The following is a 19,476-nucleotide window of genomic DNA, read 5'->3' on the forward strand; positions in this document are numbered from 1 at the left end:
TTTTTTTTTTTTTTTTTTGGCTAAGGAAGATTCCCCCTGAATTAACATCTGTTACCAATCTTCCTCTTTTGTTCTTTTTTATGCGAGCCGCTGCCACAGCATGGCCCTGCTAACAGATGAGTGGTATAGGTCCACACCCAGGATCTGAACTCAGGACACCAAGGCAGAGCACACAGAATTTAACCACTAGGCCACCAGGGCTAGCCTTATAGTTTTGCTTTTAGTAATTAAAATTACCATATACTTATGACCCTACTATGCATCATACTCTGTTTTCTTTTTTTACCCTCATTAGGTCTTCACAATAACCTTGCAAAGCAAGAATTATCTTCATTTGACTGATGAGAAAACTCAGAGTCAAAGAGAGTAAGTAACTTGCTCATGGTCCACAACATGTAGAAGAAAGTAAGATTCAAACTCAGGTCTGTCTATCTGACTCCAAAAGCTATTTTCCCACAGGGCCAAGTAGCCTGCCTTTGTTCTAATACAGACTTAATTTCACAAAATTCCTATTTCTCTGCATGTTACAAAGTTTACGATAATATGGCACGCAGATCAATATTCCCAAACTATATGCAGTGGTGCATGTGGGCAAGGCATTCAGTCTCTTGGTTCACAGACCTTCATACAATTCAACTTATACCTGCTTGAGCAACTATTTTTGTAATATAGATGCTTCTGAGACCATCCTGCGAGAAGCACAGCTTAAATTCCTATATATCGATACAGAAAGGCAAAGGAGAGAGACTGATTCAGTGACATAATATTTTCCCATGTAGGAGAAACCAGTAGGTCTTATTCCACTTCATTTACTTTAATTCTTTCTCTGACCCTTAGGAAGCTTTAGCCAACAGACTTACAGATGTGGAAAGGGATGGGACAAATGATACGTTACAAGAAGAAGAAGAACGTAATCATTACTATCTGCCATGAAGAGGAAGATAGCTCATTGTTAAACAGCATACTTTAAACAATTGATCTGTGAATTAACTCCATAAAAAGAGGACAGAATGTCCTCTGTAAACTAGAAACCACATTCCCTGGGCTACAAGGACGCTGCAACTAGAACCAATACTCCAAGCCTCAAGAACATTCCAAGTGCTGTCTGATATGATTACGGCCAAGGCACTATAGAAGAAAAAGATCTGCTGGGAAAACCTGTCAACTTCTTCCCTGATGTATGCAGGACTTTACAGAAATAATGTAGTGGCGTGAGCACTGAAATTCCAAGCGTGCTGGGGCAAGCAGTTGTAATAAGTAAGTTATAAAATGGCAACCAAAGTCACTGGGGATTCAGAAGCCCGACACTGGAAAACGAGACCGTGCAGACAGAAAGTGTTATGATGCCTCGTCTTAGAGCCCCTAACTTCTGTAGCAGTTGGGTTTATTCATGTACAGCGAAGGGTGTGCAAGTTTTGTGTTACATCATAAAATGGAGGATCAACATCACTATACAAGCCTATTCAGAAACCTAACAAAAGCCGGGACAGGGGGCTGCTGGAAGAAAGCAGACTCCCTTTACTATAGTTTCTGTACAATTTTTCAACCTCTTGCTTTTTTTTCTTTTCGAATGCAAAGAACAGAAATCAGGTGAAATTGCCGACTGACCTAGCTGCAAGCAAGCTAAGGACTGGGAGAGAACAGTGAATATTCTCACACAGAAACCCTTGGGTATTCTTTTACAACATGCTGCCAAATTGTGTGTGGAAAGCTACCTTTAGTTCAGCAACTGAATGTCCAGTTTATACTCCTATTTGTATAAAACTCTTTCTTGCATTTGTATCAATAAATGTGGCTTATATTTTTTCCTCAAGAATTTTAAGCTAATAATAAATGAGCCTGGGAGCATTAAGAAAAACTGTTGGAAATCTTTATCTCTATCCTTAAGTACTGGCACTCTGGTCTTGTGCCAGAAACTTTTCCCCTTACCATAAACTTTAATTTACAAGGCGATGGCAACAGTCCTAATGAAGATTAATTACTGCAGTACATTCCATAAAATCTGCCCAGCTTCCTTCTGATGGTGAAGGCTACCACATACAGAAATGAAACTGAAAATGTTACCACATCCCTTGTGAAAACAAGTTAGTCAAAGGAAAGACTGATGGGCTCAGAGTTCATTACAAACATAACTGCAAGAGCAGAAGAGAAGACGTTCTCTTAGATCAGAATTCTAATAATCAGAAACAGTTGGGGATGGTGAGAAGTAACAGAAGGTAGAAGACTGCACATCACATCACTAATCCACGTACATGTTTCCTTCTGCAAAATGCACACACATCATTTTGGACTGGCAAAAAGTTTTGGCCTTCCGATCTCTACTTTTTGGTTCATAAACCCACTTGAGAATCTGATGAAAAACTCTGAACTCCTTTTCCAGATAAATGCATGGGAGTGTCTATGCTGCATGCACACCCACACCACTATTTTGCCAAAAATTTCAAGATACTATAGATTCCCGTAAAGCTCACCCATAGAGCCCAAGTTAAGAATCCCTGCTTTGCAGCAATTTAGAAGATGTAATTATTTCTCTTCTAGATTAAAAAAAAATTTAAACACCCATACAAGTTGGGTTTATATTATTCCTTTTTCTTACTACTAATCTGTACGTAGAACATTTTGTGCTCCCCAGAAGCACATCAACCTCTCTCTTCAAACTACTTTTACTGATTAGTTTTCAATATTCAAGATCATCACCTATCCAAGCATCTCCTCAATGTTGCAGCTATCTGGCAAAATTAAGTTTTACAGTTTCAGTCTTACTCTTCATTAGTCCTTCAAAAGATTTCAAGAGAGAAAATCCAACCTTTAACAAAGTTTCCCATTGAAGAATTACTTAAATGGTGGAAACAAAATCAAACAACAAAAACCAAAAACCTAAACATGGGTACAACCTAAAATTCTAAGAATAAGGAAATTATGGTGTAAGTAAATGATGGAATATTATCTAGTGATTAGGAATGAATGCATTCTACATGAAGCAAAAAGTGAAATGAAAAGGATAGCCCTAAGAAAGTGTCATCCTCTATGGTCTTGTCAGTGAAAACAAACTTCCTGTGCACCAGAATCAGGGCAGTAGCCATGAGAATCCTACTAGGTGGTTCATCATCCTTGCTAGGTGGTTCATCTTGGCCCCATGGCATCCTGAGCTATTCATCCATCTTCTTAGAGAACCTAGCATTTCTGAAAAATGACAACTAGTAACTGTCACTAAGTGACAGTTATACAATGGGTGGCTAAATGACAGAGGAGTTGAAAGCCCAGGGCAAAAAATGAGACTTCAAGTAAGGTCAAGCAGAGAGTTCCCTAAACTCCAAATTTCCCAAAGTATGTCTTCCATCCCAACCCTCACCCGCAAAAATAACAACTTCCTTCCTCAATGGGTAGCAACCTTTCCCCTAAAAGTCCTAAGGCAAATAATACTGCCTGTCCCCACTCCACCACACCCAAACAATCTGCCTTGGAAGTTTCTCCATTTATGCTATCCATACACAGGATATTCTTTTTTTATTTTGTTTTGAGGGCAATGGCAAAGGGAGAAAGACAAAAGAAACACAATTTAATGAAATTTAAGCAAATTAACTCCTCTTGTCACCCACAATTCATGTTAAGTTCTGGTAGAAGCTCTATGAAATTTGATAGTTCATGGAACTTTGTACTTCATAAAAAAGGCAATAAGTGACAAAGAGAGGCAGTATATAAGGATAATGTCCTCCACCAAGAGGACACAACACTTATATATGTACCTACCACAGGAGCTCCAAAGTACATAAAAAGCCACTCCTGACAAACCTAAACAGAGAGATTAACAGCAACACAATAGTAGGAGACCTGAACATCCCACTTACATCAATGGATAGATCATCCAAACACAAAGTCAACAAGGAAACAGTGGAATTAAGCGAAAAATTAGACCAGGTGGACTTAACAGATACATATAGAACACACCATCCAAAAACAGCAGAATACACATTCTTCTCAAGTACACATGGAACATTCTCAAAGACAGACTATATGTAGGGAAACAAGGCAAGCCTCAACAAATTTAGAAAGAGCAGAATCATTTCAAGCATCTTTTTTGAGCATAATGTTATGAAACTAGAAATCAACTACAAGAAAAAATCTGAGAAGGGAACAAAGATATGGAGACTAAACAATGTGCTACTGAACAAACAAGGGATCAATGAAGAAATTAAAGGAGAAATCAAAAAATATCTGGAGACAAACGAAAATGAAAATACACCATACCAACTCATATATAGGATGCAGCAAGAGTGGTCCTAAGAGGGAAATTCATAGCAATTCAGGCCCATTTTAACAAACAGCAAAAATTTCAAATAAGTAATCTTAAACTACACCTAACAGAACTAGAAAAAGAAGAACAAACAAAGCCAAAAGTTAGCAGAAGGAGGGAAATAATCAAAATCAGGAAGAAATAAATGAAATTGAAACCAAAAAAACATTAAAAAGGATCACTGAAACAAAGAGATGGTTCTCTGAGAAGATAAAAAAAATTGACAAACCCTTAGCCAGACTCACAAAGAAAAAAAAAGAAAGTTCAAATAAATAAAATTAGAAAGATGAGAAATTACAATGGATATGACAGAAAAAAAAAAACGAGGCTATGATTAAAAACTATAGGCTAACAAATTGGACAATTGAGAAGAAATGGATAAACTCTTTGAGTCCTACAACCTCCCAAAACTGAGAGAATCTGAATAGATCAATCACAAGTAAAGAGATTGAAACAGTAATCAAAAACAAAACTCTAGGACCAGATGGTTTCTCTGGAGAATTCTACCAAATATTCAAAGAATATTTAATACCTATCTTTCTCAAACTATTCCAAAAAATTGAAGAAGACGGAATACTTTCTAACTCATTCTAATAGGCCAACATCACCCTGAATCTAAAGTCAGACAAGGACAACACAAAGAAGGAAAATTACAGGGCTTTATCCCCGATAAACATAAATGCAAAAATCCTTAACAAAATATCGGCAAACTGAATACAGCAATAAATTAAAAGGCTCAAACACCATGATCAAGTGGGATTCACAGCAGTGATGACGGAGGGATGGTTCAACATCTGCAAATCAATCAATTGTGATACACCACATTAACAAAATGAGGAATAAAAACCACATGATCATCTCAGTAGATGGAGAAAGCATTTGACAAGATCAAACATCCATTTATGATAAAAACTCTTAACAAAATGGCAAGAGAAGGAAAGTACCTCAACATAATAAAGGCCATACATGACAAACTCACAGCTAAAATCATACTCAATGGTGAAAAACTGAAAGCTGTCCCTCTAAAAACTGGAACAACAAGGGTGCCCACTTTCTCCACTCTTATTCAACATAGTACTGGAGATTTTGCCCAGAACAATTAGGCAAGAAAAAGAAATAAATGGTATCCAAACTGGCAAGGAAGAAGTGCAACTCTTGCTGTGGCAGATGACGTGATTCTATATACAGAAAACCCTAAGAAACAATCAACAACTGCAACAAAGTTGCAGGGTACAAAATCAACTTACAAAAATCACTTGCATTTCTATACTCTAATAAGAAACTAACAGGAAACTCAAGAATACAATACCATTTATAATTGCAACAAAAAGAATAAAATATTTAGGAATAAATTCAACCATGGAGGTGAAGGTTTATACAATGAAAACTATAAGGCATTACTGAAAGAAATCAATGATGACATAAAGAAAAGGAAAGATATTCAATGTGCACGGACTTTCCAGAAAAATAAACATAGTTAAAATGTTCATACTACCTAAAGCAATCTACAGATTCAAAGCAATCTCAATCAGAATCCCAATGACACACTTCACAGAAATAGAACAAAGAATCCTAAAATTTATATGTGGCAACAAAAAACCCCAAATAGCCAAAGGATTCTTGAGAAAAAAGAACAAAGCTGGAGGTATCACACACCCAGATTTCAAAATATACTACAAAGCCACAGTAACCAACACAGCATGGTACTGGCACAAAAACAGACACACAGATCAATGGAATGGAATCGAGAGCCCAGAAGTAAACCCACACATTTATGGACAGCTAATATTCGACAAGGGAGCCAAGAGCATACAATGGAGAAAGGAGAGTCTCTTCAACAAATAGTGTTGGGAAAACTGGACAGCCACATGCAAAAGAATGAAAGTAGACCATTACCTTACATCATCCACAAAAATCAACTCAAAATGGATTAAAGACTTGAATGTAAGACCCAAAACCATGAAACTTCTGGAGGAAAACATAGGCAGTATGCTCTTTGACATCGGTCTTAGCAGCATATTTTCAAGTACCATGTCTGACCAGGCAAGGGAAACAAAAGAAAAATGAACAAATGGGACTACGTCAAACTAAAAAGCTTCTACACAGCAAAGGAAACCATCAACAAAATGAAAAGACAACCTAACAACTGGGAGAAGTTATTTGCAAAGCATATATCAGAGAAGGGGTTACTATCCAAAATATACAAATAACTCATACGTCTCAACAACAAAAAAACCAACAACCCAATTAAAAAATGAGTGAAAGATCTGAGCAAACATTTCTCCAAAGAAGAAATACAGATGGCCAACAGGCACATGAAAAGATGCTCGGCATCATTAGTTATCAGGGAAATGCAAATCAAAACTACAATGAGGTATCACCTCACTCCAGTCAGAATGGCTATAATTAACAAGACAGGAAACAACAAGTGTTGGAGAGGATGTGGAGAGAAGGGAACCCTCGTACACTGCTGGTGGGAGGGCAAACTGGTGCAGCCACTATGGAAAGCAGTATGGAGTATCCTCAGAAAGTTAAAAATCGATCTACCATATGATCCAGCTGTCCCATTGCTGGGTATTTATCCAAAGAACTTGAAAACACAAATGCGTAAAGATACATGCACCTCTATGTTCACTGCAGTATTATTCACAATAACCAAGACTTAGAAGCAACCTAGGTGCCCATCAAGGGACAAATGGATAAAGATGTGGTATATATATATACAATGGAATACTACTCAGCCATAAGAAATGATGAAATCCAGCCATTTGTGACAACATGGATGGACCCTGAGGATATTATGTGAAGTGAAATAACTCAGAGGGAGAAAGTCAAATACCATATGATCTCACTCATAAGCAGAAGATGAAAACAAGGACAAACAAACACATAGCAACGGAGATTAGATTGGTGGTTACCATAGGGGGAGGGGGAAGGGCAAAAGGGGTGATTAGGCTCACATGTGAGGTGATGGACTATAATTAGTTTTTGGGTGGTGAACATGATGTAATCTACACAGAATTCGAAATATATTACCATGTATATCTGAAAGCTATATACTGTTATAATCCAATGTTACTGCAATAAAAAATAAATAAATAAATGGTGTTGGGAAACCTGGACAACCACATGCAAAAGAATGAAAGTAGATCATTATCTTTCGCTATACACAAAAATAAACGCAAAATGGATCAAAGACTTGAAGGTAAGACGTGAAACCATAAAACTCCTAGAAGAAAATACAGACAGCACACCCTTTGACATAGGTCTTCGAAGCATCTTTTTAAATACCATGTCTACTCAGGGAAGAGAAATAAAAGAAAAATGATAAAAATGGGACTACACCAGACTAAAAAGCTTCTGCAAGGCAAAGGAAACCAGGAAGAAAAACAAAAAGACAACCCACCCACTGAAAGAAAATATTTGCAAATCATATATCCGACAAGGAGTTAATCTCTAAAATATATAAACAATTCATACAACTCAAGAACAAAAAAACAAACAACTCAATCAAAAAATGGGCAGAAGATATGAACAGATATTTTTCCAAATAAGATTTACAGATGGCCAACAGGCAGATGAAAAGATGTTCAACATCACTAACATTAGGGAAAAGCAAATACAAACTACAATGAGAAATCACCTTACACCTGTTAGAATGGCTATAATTACTAAGACAAAAAATAACAAATGTTGGAGAGGAGGTGGAGAAAAAGGAACACTCATACACTGCTGGTGGGAATGCAAATTGGTGCAGCCACTATGGAAAACAGTATAGGGATTTCTCAAAAGATTAAAAATAGAAATACCATATGATCAAGCTATCCCACTACTGAGTATTTACCTAAAGAAGATGAAATCAACAATTCAAAGATATTTACATACCCCTATGTTCATTGCAGCATTATTCACAACAGCCAAGACATGGAAGCAACCTAAGTGCCCATCAACAGATGAATGGATAAACATGTGATATATATATCTATACACAACATATATATACATACATATATATATATATGTATGTATGTATATATACACACACACACACAACAGAATACTACTTAGCCATAAAAAAGACAAAATCATCCCATTTGCAGCAACATGGATGGACCCTAAGGGTATTATGTTAAGCAAAATAAGCCAGACAGAGAAAGAGAAACACCGCATAATTTCACTCATATCTGGAAGATAAACACATGGACAAAGAGAACAGTATAACAGTTACCAGAGGGGAAGTGTGTTAGGGGTGGATATAAGGGGTAAAGGGGCACATATATATGGTGACTGAAAATAACAGTGTACAATTGAAATTTCACAATGTTATAAGCTATTATGACCTCAATAAAATTTTTTTTACATTTACCTCTTAGAAATTAAAATCATCTGCATGGCATAAGCAGAACCAAGTCAAAAGACAAAAGAAAAACTAAGAGAAAAATAACCGCAACATACACTACTTTAAAAGATCTAATTATCGTTAATATACAAATTTTTTTAATTGACGAAAAAACACCAAAATCCTACAGAAAAAAATGGGCAAAGATTTGAAAATATAATTCACAAAAAGATTCAGAATAATAGTCTGTGAAAAGATGTTCAATTTCACTCAGAGAAATGCAATAGACACCACCTATCCCATCAAATTGGCAAGACAGAAAATAATCAAAAGCTTGACAATATATTTTGTTGGTAATGCTGTGGGAAACAGGCACTCTCAGGCACTTTTGGTAGGAATGCAAAATGGTATAGTCCCTCTAGAGGGGAATTTGGCAATATTTAGCAGAACTACATATCCATTTACCCTTCAACAAAAAATTCCAATTCTGTGAATTTACCATGAAGATATAGCTTCAACAATAACAAAATACATATTCTCAAGGTTATTCACTGCAGCATTATTTGTAATTGCAAAATATTGGAACCCACACACACAAACATGAGAAAACTACAGTACACATATACTATGGAGCAATAAAAAAATGAATGAAGACAATCTCTATGAACTGATGGAATAATTTTGAAGGCATACCATTTAATGAAAAAGATGAAGTGCAAAAGAGCATATATAGTATGCTACTTTTTGTGTAAGAAAGAAAGAGAACTTCCATTTATGAAACAAATAAATTATGGGGATCTATTGTACAGCACAGTGACTATACTTAATAATATTGTATTGCATATTTGAAAGTTGCTGAGAGTAGTTCTTAAAAGTTCTCCTCACAAGACAAAAATTTTGTAACTATGTATGGTGTTAACTAGACTTATTGTGGTGAACATTTTACATTATATACTGTAGGGGTCTGAAATTGGCCACCGCAAGATACGTCTCTTTGGCATGAGGATTATTTGAGGCTGATTGCTTTTGATAAACTGGGACAGGGAAGGAGGCTCTGAGGAATGGAACTTGCCCTTTGTTAGGACACATTTACATTTGTAAGGTAAATCTCTATCTGTAAAAGGTGCCTCCCTCTCTGTACCAGGAAGAAGAAAGGAGATGACCTTCTCTCTAGAAACTCTTAATCAATGCCAAAGGCAAGGACGTAAATCTGCATTTTATTGTGCTTGTCTGGTAACCTCCTGTAACTGACTTCCCTCCCCCTCCCGACATTGGCATTTCTTTAAGGATTAAGCATCTTTCCTTAGGTTAGGAACTGATTGCTGTGCTCACCTGTGACCACCCAGCTCAAGACAAGAGAATTGCCTCCTGCTACTGCCCACTGAGATAGCAGACCCACTATCTGCTGTGTCCATCAAGCGCTGCGCTGACAGGGCAATCTTGTGACTATTGTGGGAGGGACATTTCAATCATATGTGAAACACCCTGTTTGGGGGTATATAACCACTCTGTGCACCCCACTTCTTCGGTGCCCTTTCTTCCTTCGGGAAGAAAGGCCCCGGGCCACGGTTTCTCATAAATCTGTTTAATTTTCTCTTGCTATTCTGTCTCATGTGAATTCAATTCTTTCTCTGGCCAGATGAACCCACATTTGGGAAGAGGAAATGTCTTCCTCCCCTACAATATAAATACTGAATCATTATGCTGTATACCTGGAAACTAATACAATGTTATATGTCAATTATATCTCAATAAAAAAATTTTTAAAGAAAGGGAAATAATGACATCTATACCAATTTTAATCCATCACTACAGGTTCATTTTTCTGTTTCCAAGTCCACAATCCTATAATATACCTAAAGTAGTTTCAGAATTGCTTTGCCCATATCACTACAAAAAAAGAAACTACTAAAAATCTGCTCATCTTTACAAAAAAAAAGAAACACGAGAAATAAACCAGAAAACAATGAAGCTAGTTTACATTCAAGAAGTGGGGGAGAATGGGATGGAAGGCATATGGAAAGGATTGACACTTCTCTGGATATATTTTCCTGTATGTTTTTGACTTTTAAAGATCTACACATATTCAAAAAACAGTTAAATCAACAAGGATAGAAGAAAACAAAACAAACAACAACAATAACAGCAATAATCTCAAAATAGAAAACTGAAAGCAAATGGAAATAAATGAACCCAAGTGCATTTCAATTGAATAAAGTTGGGGCTGGGGAGGGTGGGGTTGACTAATTCAAGTAAATGGTGAACACAATAGGCAACGATATACCCTTAGTCAGTCTTGGATCAAGTAGGGTGGAGGATACAATGAAAACAAATCCTAAACTCTTTTTAGTATTTTTTTGTATTGCTATTATTTTTGGTAGTTGTATGGACAAAGTAACCCTGGAACAATTTTAGATGTATTATAGGAGTGAGTGAACAAATAAGTTAATGTAAAAAGAGAGTTATAGCTATGGAATGGGGAAAATTAAGGAGGAACTCTGTGGTGATGGATTGGAATTGGCAGTATTAGCATAGAATAATGATTTCTAGGATAGGTACCTGTATGTGTATATGTGTGTGTATGGATACAAACATAGATATATTTTTCTATCTCTGTCCGCTGGAAAGGCCAAGAAGCAAAGGCACTCTAGTAGCAATAAGCAAATCTAGTGATAAGATCTTGATTTCTAATGCCATTATCCATTAAAAGGAACCAGGAATCCTCAGAGGAATGCTAAGAAGTGACCAAAACAATTGTGGGGATATGTCACAAGGATATAGGAGCCAGCTTGAAGGGACTCCACTGGCCAAATATGGGAGATTTTGAGATTAATGAATTATAAATCCTTGAAAAAATAGGAATTCATGAGTCTTTACTGATAATCAATCCATCAATGAGAAGGCATTCTTGTATCGAATGCCAAGTGCCAACTGGCAAACACAGAGGCAGAGCTGAAGTTTTAAAATCATCATTTTGCGATCATCACAGCAAAAACTCTTCAAGCAAAAATCATTAATACTAAATCTAAAGGGGAAGGGGGAATTTATTGAAGAGCAGGATATTTGCGTGTATTAATGTATCCCCAAAGATTTCATATTCCTAGGAAAAGAAAAGCAGCAACTATTTAGTAGAAATTTCCAATATTAACATGCACACTGAAGTATTTAGGGGAAAGAGCTATAACGTGTGCAACTCACTCCTGAATGATTTGGAAAAACAATAACGTCTGCACATATTTAGAGAATGAGCAAATGATAAAACAAGTGGGGCCAAATGTTAACAATAGGTGAATGTGGATCTGTGGTTGTCTTTGTACTACTCTTGCGAATTTTCTGCTTGACATTATTTCCAAATAAAAAGTAAAAAACCAAAACAAAATCATTCCCTGTATTCAGCACCAACAATTCCACTAAAATTTATATTAAATATACAATGTGCCATACCTAGATCCAATCAAAAACAGTTAAGAAAGAAATGAAAATGCTTTCTAGGAATTTTCCTTCCCCAGAAATTTATCTTTGACATACACATTTCTTTTCCAGATGAAAAGCCTTCCACATATTACAAAGCTGACTGTCAAGTCTTGGAAGAGTAGTTGCCAGGCAAAATTTACTGCAGAGATGTCACAGAACAACATTAGGAGAAACCACAGAGATTAAAGAAGTTCCCCTCCTTCACATGAGAGATAACTTTTAAAGATAGGCAAGTTCACTCAAAAATAGGATACTAATATGGAACAGATTTTAAAAATAAAATACAAACCCCAAACAAATGAAAACACAGACAAAAATCCTTAATCAGTCTTTTGACTCAGAGTTGTGTCACACGAGGTAAAAAGAATAGCTAATTATATTAGCTGTGAAACAGTACACTTTGTACAGGAAAAGGTATCAATCCATATAGAAGTTACCATGTCTAAATTATGCCAATAGTTTCAGTACAAATTATAGACGTAATTGGTCTTAATGCCACTTAGAATAATCTACCAAACACACCATCATATAACAATTCTTCATAAAGCAAGTTGCCTTAGCCAGAGACTGTGGTCTACGAAGATATTGATATATGGCAGTTAAGATTCTAACCACCACCTTTTCTCTCTTTTTTTTGTTTGAAAAAGGTTAAGATTATAAATATTAAAAACTTAATTTGGCTGGATAATGAAAATCTGGAACATCCAGCTGCTTCTTTTCAGTGTATTCAATACTTTGCAAATTTTCACATCATTAGCAATTCACATGAAGATGGCCATAAACCAAATATGATGAATGCTACTAGATATACAAAAATTAATCTTATATTACATGCTCAGAATCAAATCTCTCAGCTTGTGAGGCATAGCTAAAAGGAACAATTTTTTTGAAAGAAGAGTTTAACTGGAATTTAAGGACACTCTTGTCTCACTTCAAAGGTCTCACTCTTTAGAAGGGCGATTTACCCTTCTGCCTGCTTGGCTAAGACTTAAACTTACTTCAGGTTTAGCTCAGATATCACTTCCTTCAGGAAGTTCTCCTGATTCCCCAGCCCCAGGGTTAGGTCCATCGCTTCAGTGCTCTCCATGTGCATTCCCTACCTACCCTCCTCCACACTGCCTCCCCCAGGGCACAAATCACAGCACTTATCTATCACATTGTTTTGTGATTACAGGCTTAGCTGTCTGTAACCTCCGCTGAACTAAAAGCTCAGTGAAAACAGGAAAGGTATTTTTCTTGTTTAATGTTTTATCTTCTGTACCTGTTACTCACTATGTGTGGCACACGATAGCTACTAAAAAATTCCTGGTTGAAAGAACGGATGCAAGAAATATTACAACAAGCTAGAGACTAACAGATCAAGTGGGTGTTTTTAACTCTTTAAATAAGTAGAATGTGATTTACATAACGCAGGAGGTTCTCACTCCAGTTCTTGGCACCACATGTAGAAGCTTGTCAAAATATTTTTATTGTGAAAGCAGTATAACTACATCATATGAACTATTTGGGAGATAAAGAAATGAAAAATCACTTAGCACAACAATAATTAGAATATTTGAGGTCCTTTTTTCTCAAAAGGTATAAAAGTCTACATCAAAACTCACTGGAGACAAGAACACATGATTCTGGTAGTTACCAGCAGACCAGTGAATTCTATGATGTCACAACGTTCACTGCAACTAAGAGTTAGGTCTCCTACCAAATCGTTCTCTATTTTAATAACAACAATAAAACAACAAATCCTAACATCTTGTATTTATTCTACCTATGCTAATTCCACAGTTTCAAACGAGGAATCAGAAGTGAAAGCCACAGAGTAAAACACAGCCTGGACCAACCTGTAAGATGAATGAAGATGAGTCAAGAAACTAGAGACCATGAGAGCAAGCGCTTCCTTCTATACGTGTTTTCAAAAATAGCACATAAAAGCTTGGAGCCTCCAATGGAGATAGGGCATCTACTGCTGACTAACTCGCTGACATTCTCGCGTACTATGGGTAGATTACCCGCTTCCCCTATTTCACAGCTGCTTCTGAGGATAAATGGAGCTATTAATGGTAGCTGAATTCACAAAGGTTCGTAAAAGGAACTCAAGATCATATTATTTTTGCTGTCCCTGGGACATTATAAGCAAGAGATGTTTGTCATGCTAACTTAAAGGAGCTGAATCTTGCACATCAGAATCCCTTTGGAATCTCAGAAAGATGCTAATTCTGATATTTCTACAGAGGGCTGAGGATGGTTTAAATTCTACTGTGGCTGAGCACTGAGCTCAGGAGAATTATTGACCCCAGATTCAGTCAGCCTCCGCTAAATCTGGCTCTCCATTGACGATTGTCTACTGACTGTCTTTCCATGTAAATAGACAAAAGTATTACTCATGTTGAATATTTATGGATGTCACCAAAGTGAAGGAAAAATAAATACCCAGAGGAAATTTTCAAAGAAACTAGTTCATGCTAGTTAGTTTGGGACTGATAGTCATTTTCTAATTGGTGTATCTAGTCCCATAAGCATAAACTCATATCTTAAGCGCAAAGTTAATACCCAGAGGATAACCTACGGAGAGAGTGAAGATGACCAAGCAGCTGGAACACAAGCTGTTCCTACAATTATTGAGCAGAGGCTAGAAACAGTCCAGCAAATAAAACCTATGAAAACGCCAGGAGGACCCTCTAAAACTGACATCAGAAAATCTTAGCATCACGTCATGCTTATGAGAAGCAAAGAAAAAAAGATGTAGTCAAACTGGGAACAATACAGGAAAACTGTATTGGTGCTATTATTGCATACAGCAGCAGCAAGCAGCAGTTACTTCTGTCAAAATTCTAGTGTATACAGATTTACTTGTAAATACTTTTTCTTATCCAAAACAATTTTGGCTTCAGTTTACATATACCTTCACTCATTGCTATTGAGGTAATTTTATGAAATAAGGGAAAATAAGAAAAATGGAAATTAGAGTATAAATAGGAATTTCACATATAGACTACCACTTGTAACTTACCCTCAATCCTGCCTTCTAGTTCAGAAATGGCAAAGTTTCATCTTGTGTACCAACTCCAACTGATTGACAGAAGCTGTATTGAGAAGGACTGCTACAGCTAAGTGGAAAATAGATAAAGCCTATCCTGGATAAAGGATGAGGAAATTAAGTACTAGTAATATTCACCTGTCATCCTTGGTCTAGTCCAGTGGATTCTCAATGTGGGAGGTTTTTCTCCCCAAGGCACATCTGGCAATGTTTGAAGATATTTCTGGTTATCCCAATGGGAGAGATGCTAGTGGTTGAGGCCAGGGATGATACTAAACAGTCTACAACCACTTCTAACCCCCCAAGACAAAGAATTATCTGGCCCAGAATGTCAATGATGCTGAAGTTGGGAAACCATGGTCTAGTCAAATCTATTCTATCATTAGTCTATGGATCAGGTCTTCAGTCAAATGACATTAAATTTGTCTTCAGGCAGTTTTACTGAGCTACCTCTCCTAATGCTAGAGTGATTCTATATAACTTGGAGTTTAGAACTAGGGAAGCAGTTTGATTTAGGAAGGTCACAGCGATCTGTCCCTAACTTGTATTGTGATCACAGACACATTATTTTATCCCTTGAAGCTTTGGTTTCTTCATCTATAAGAAGATGGCTTTGGACTAGATAACCACTGTGTTCATAGACAAAAGACAAAAACTGCTAGGAAGCCCTTAAATGCACTAAAGGAATAAAGTCCTTGTTGATATTCTCTTCAACAAAAGACAATTTTTCTTCAGCTTAAGACAAATTTACCAATTCCTTTCAATCTCTGCTAATGCAGAGTTAGGAGCCATGTGTACAATTAAAACTTTTAATTTTTATTTAATGCTTAACTATTTTCCATCTGAACTCCTGTTATTTAAGATGCTTTGGCATTTCAAGGTACTCCCACCTTCTTGTCCACTACCATTACACTATTTGAACTTAGCTTCTTTGAATTCTCCAACCATCTATTCTGTCATCTCTTGTATCATTTAAGCTATTAGGACCAATTATATAGCCTCTTATATTTCTCTTTCTTATTCTATAAATCTTCTTCATCAATCAATTAATCAATTCAAATATTTCAAGGCTTTCTCTGTGCCCATGACATTAACATTGGGGATATGAGTAGAGGCTGGAGCTGGAAGGGTTGGTACAAAAAGAGTTTCTAGCTAGAAAGCATTTACAGGCTAATTAGGATGAAACATGTGAGGCTATTAAAGAACAAGTCGTTACGTGGTAGCAGGAAAATGTCACTATGAGGGTCAGAAATATCAGAAGAATGAAATGAAATGTCTGCTGTACATAGATTAAAGATGACCCAGAAACAATCATAAAGTGTAAGAAAAAAATTCTTATGAATCAGATACAGAAGGAATGGTGACTTCTTGCCAATGACTTCAAAGGTTGGTTCTATGTTTTAAAGGTATGTTAGACAGATGTGCAAAATATGGTGCATAACAATTTGTAAAAACCAAGTAAATGTTTCCTTTAGGCAGTAAAATTACACAGAAACATTTGGAAGTTATGATATAAAGTCCTATGTGTTACGTTAGATCACATCTATCAAAATGGAGATCCCATAAAACCACTCTGAAAGATGGACATTTATATAAGAACATAAGGGGCAACAAACTTAAACATACTGATAACTCATCAAAGTCCTGACACGTGCACCAAGGAACTTTCTGAAGCAAAATGTGCATATGTACTCTCAAAGGTCAATTTCTAAAGATTAGGAATATGCTCTGAACTTAAATTATTTAACCCCTGTGGCACACATTTATATATTTTTCTAAATCTTAATCAAATTACTTTCACTTGTGGTAGTAAAGCTAATATGTCTACTACCTAGTCTGCCAATTCTAGAAAGGTGTTATGTCCACTACCTGGTTGTCCAATAGCAAATGTTTCAAGTTTCTGGCATCACTTGGGAAGACTGCATTTTGGATGTCATTTTCACTATTACAAAATAATTCTACTTTCAAATGAGCACAAGATTAAAATGAAGAGAAATTATGAAATGATCTCCCTACAGCATTTTATCCTAAGGGGACAATCTTTTTGAGAACTTTATATAATGTTCTTCTTACTTAAAACCAGATTATAGCTCTCTGTGGCCTATTTCTCCAACTCCAAACTCCCTGGGCTAGCACTTTAAGAGTTCCATCAAGCTACCTCTTCCCTTCAATCATATTAACTTCATCTGTCATTAGTATCTCCCATCTGCCTAAATAAGCTCATTGGTTTAGAATGTCCATGAAGTTTAATCTCCTCAACTTTTAAATCAATAGAATCTCAATGTAATCTAATACACAGTACTCTGAAAACAAATGCTGAGCAAGTCATACTGTGATTCAATTCATAACATTTCATCTGTTTTTGGCAGGGTAGTAAATAAGTCTACATTACAAATGAACAGATTTTTAAATTGAGAGAATTTGTCAAGGGCTATTTATGTGTAAGTTTTCCATTATTTTATGTATTTCTTAATTTTATTTTAAAGATTGGCACCTGAGCTAACAACTGTTACCAATCTTTTTTTTTTTTTCCTGCTTTTTCTCCCCAAATCCCCCCGGTACTTAGTTGTATATTTTAGTTGTGGGTCCTTCTAGTTGTGGTATATGGGACACCACCTCAACATGGCCTAATGAGCAGTGCCATGTCCGCCCCCAGGATCTGAACCGGTGAAACCCTGGGCCACCGAAGCAGAGCGTGCGAACTTATCCACTTGGCCATGGGGCCGGCCCCTATGTATTTCTTAATTTTATATCAAAGAATGTCAAAGTATAACTGCTCCTTTTTAAAATTCAGAGAGAATTTTTAACAACACTCTCAACAGAGTCCTTTGATGGTGAATCAAAATAAAATCCTACCTCTGTATTAAATATACCCTAAGGCATCAAATACTTGAGCATAAAGGTTTCTGAAAGAGACAAGAAAAAAGAATAGAGAAAGAAAAAGAAAATACAATTCTTAAAACATTCTTATATCTGTTAACCAGGATTACAGAAAAAATAAGAGAGCCCCTAAAATGCTGAGAAGGGCAAGACATTTATCCCTAGAAATCTTTTGGATTAAATGGAGGAGACCCATATACTTAATGCTGCCAATGGTAAAAACATACCTAATTTTATTTTCCATATCTTCACTATCTGATTCTTCAGAGCTTCTGTACTTATCTGGATCTGGAAGGGTGCTGGGATCAAATCCATCATCATCATCATCACTCCAGTCCAGAAAGGCTTCCTCTTCATCTTTGGCCTAAGAAAACACAAGGGAAATTGTGTTGTAAGGAAACAGCTGATGAATAATCAGGTCTTATTTCTAGACCCAAATAAATACCCCCTAATTGAGATCCTCTAATTGAGATTCTCAAATTAGAAGCCTTCTATTCTGCTGAAAGTCTCTATGTGACTTTCAGACTCATAATCATTTTCAAAGAGAAAGAAACCCATGTCACTTCAAAAATAAAGTGAAATAAAATATGGTTCAGAAAGTAAACCACTATTAAGTCCCTTAAACACAATATGGGGAAAAATTGTCAATTTTATGACTTCAATGTAGCTCAAATTTCAAAGAAATAAAGTATAAAATAAAGTTGTTTTAGTGTTTCTGTTCACACACATGTAAATTTCAAAACTACAAAAAATATTAGGTGAAAATATAAAATGCCAGAACAGAGAGTACAGAAACACTCTCTTTTTGTCTGATGATTTTGACTATTTTATAACCACAATAATCTAAGTCTTAAAATAACAATTAGATCTGTATGAACTCATTAATAGTAAGGTGTCTTCTAAATTCAAATGTAAGTACAAAGTCACTAAGAACAATGGAAAAAAGGGAGGCATACCAAGAAACAGGTAAAGCACTAACACATGGAAGAAGTCGGGAACTAACCAGTTTCATGCAAGTTGGTAGGGAGGTGGCCTTTTATTTTTTTGGCTTTTGTTTTACGGTGGTTTATTTTTGTCAAAGAACAAACTAACGCAATCTCAAAATAAACTTACTAAACATTTATGTATTGAACATCCCCTATAACAAATTTATTTCTGGCACATTGGTTTTTGCCACCTAGTAGATAAGAAACACCAATAAGCATTGCCACATGCATTTAACAGATTATAAACAGGACTAAAAGAAAAAATTCTAGATGAGCTTTTCTCAGTTATGATCTTTATAATTCTTCTTTACACAATGTGAAACAAACTTCAATAATTCTTTCTTTTCAAATGTTTAATGCTCTTTCCCAGAAACTGAATAACAACTGCAAATAAATAGCATAGCAATTGACTGTGTAGGCCACTATAGAAGTCCTCTAACACTTTGTGAACAGCTCTCCCATGATAACC

At 36.1% G+C, this 19,476-nt stretch overlaps 1 protein-coding gene across 2 annotated transcripts in view; it reads right to left on the reverse strand.

Annotated features, from left to right (window-relative positions):
• The window catches only part of DDX10 (DEAD-box helicase 10), a 277,654-nt gene that overhangs the window by 12,506 nt on the left and 245,672 nt on the right, over positions 1 to 19,476 (reverse strand). For both annotated transcript variants that reach the window (XR_011495704.1, XM_014844397.3), the window contains one exon: positions 18,249 to 18,385. Coding sequence is in view for 1 of the 2 variants with exons in the window: in XM_014844397.3 (XP_014699883.1) it covers positions 18,249 to 18,385 (137 nt within the window). In the remaining variant the exon portion in view is untranslated. The remainder of the gene's footprint in view (positions 1 to 18,248; positions 18,386 to 19,476) is intronic.

Source organism: Equus asinus, chromosome 20 (genome assembly GCF_041296235.1).
Source record: "Equus asinus isolate D_3611 breed Donkey chromosome 20, EquAss-T2T_v2, whole genome shotgun sequence".
In the NCBI taxonomy this organism is placed as follows: domain Eukaryota; kingdom Metazoa; phylum Chordata; class Mammalia; order Perissodactyla; family Equidae; genus Equus; species Equus asinus.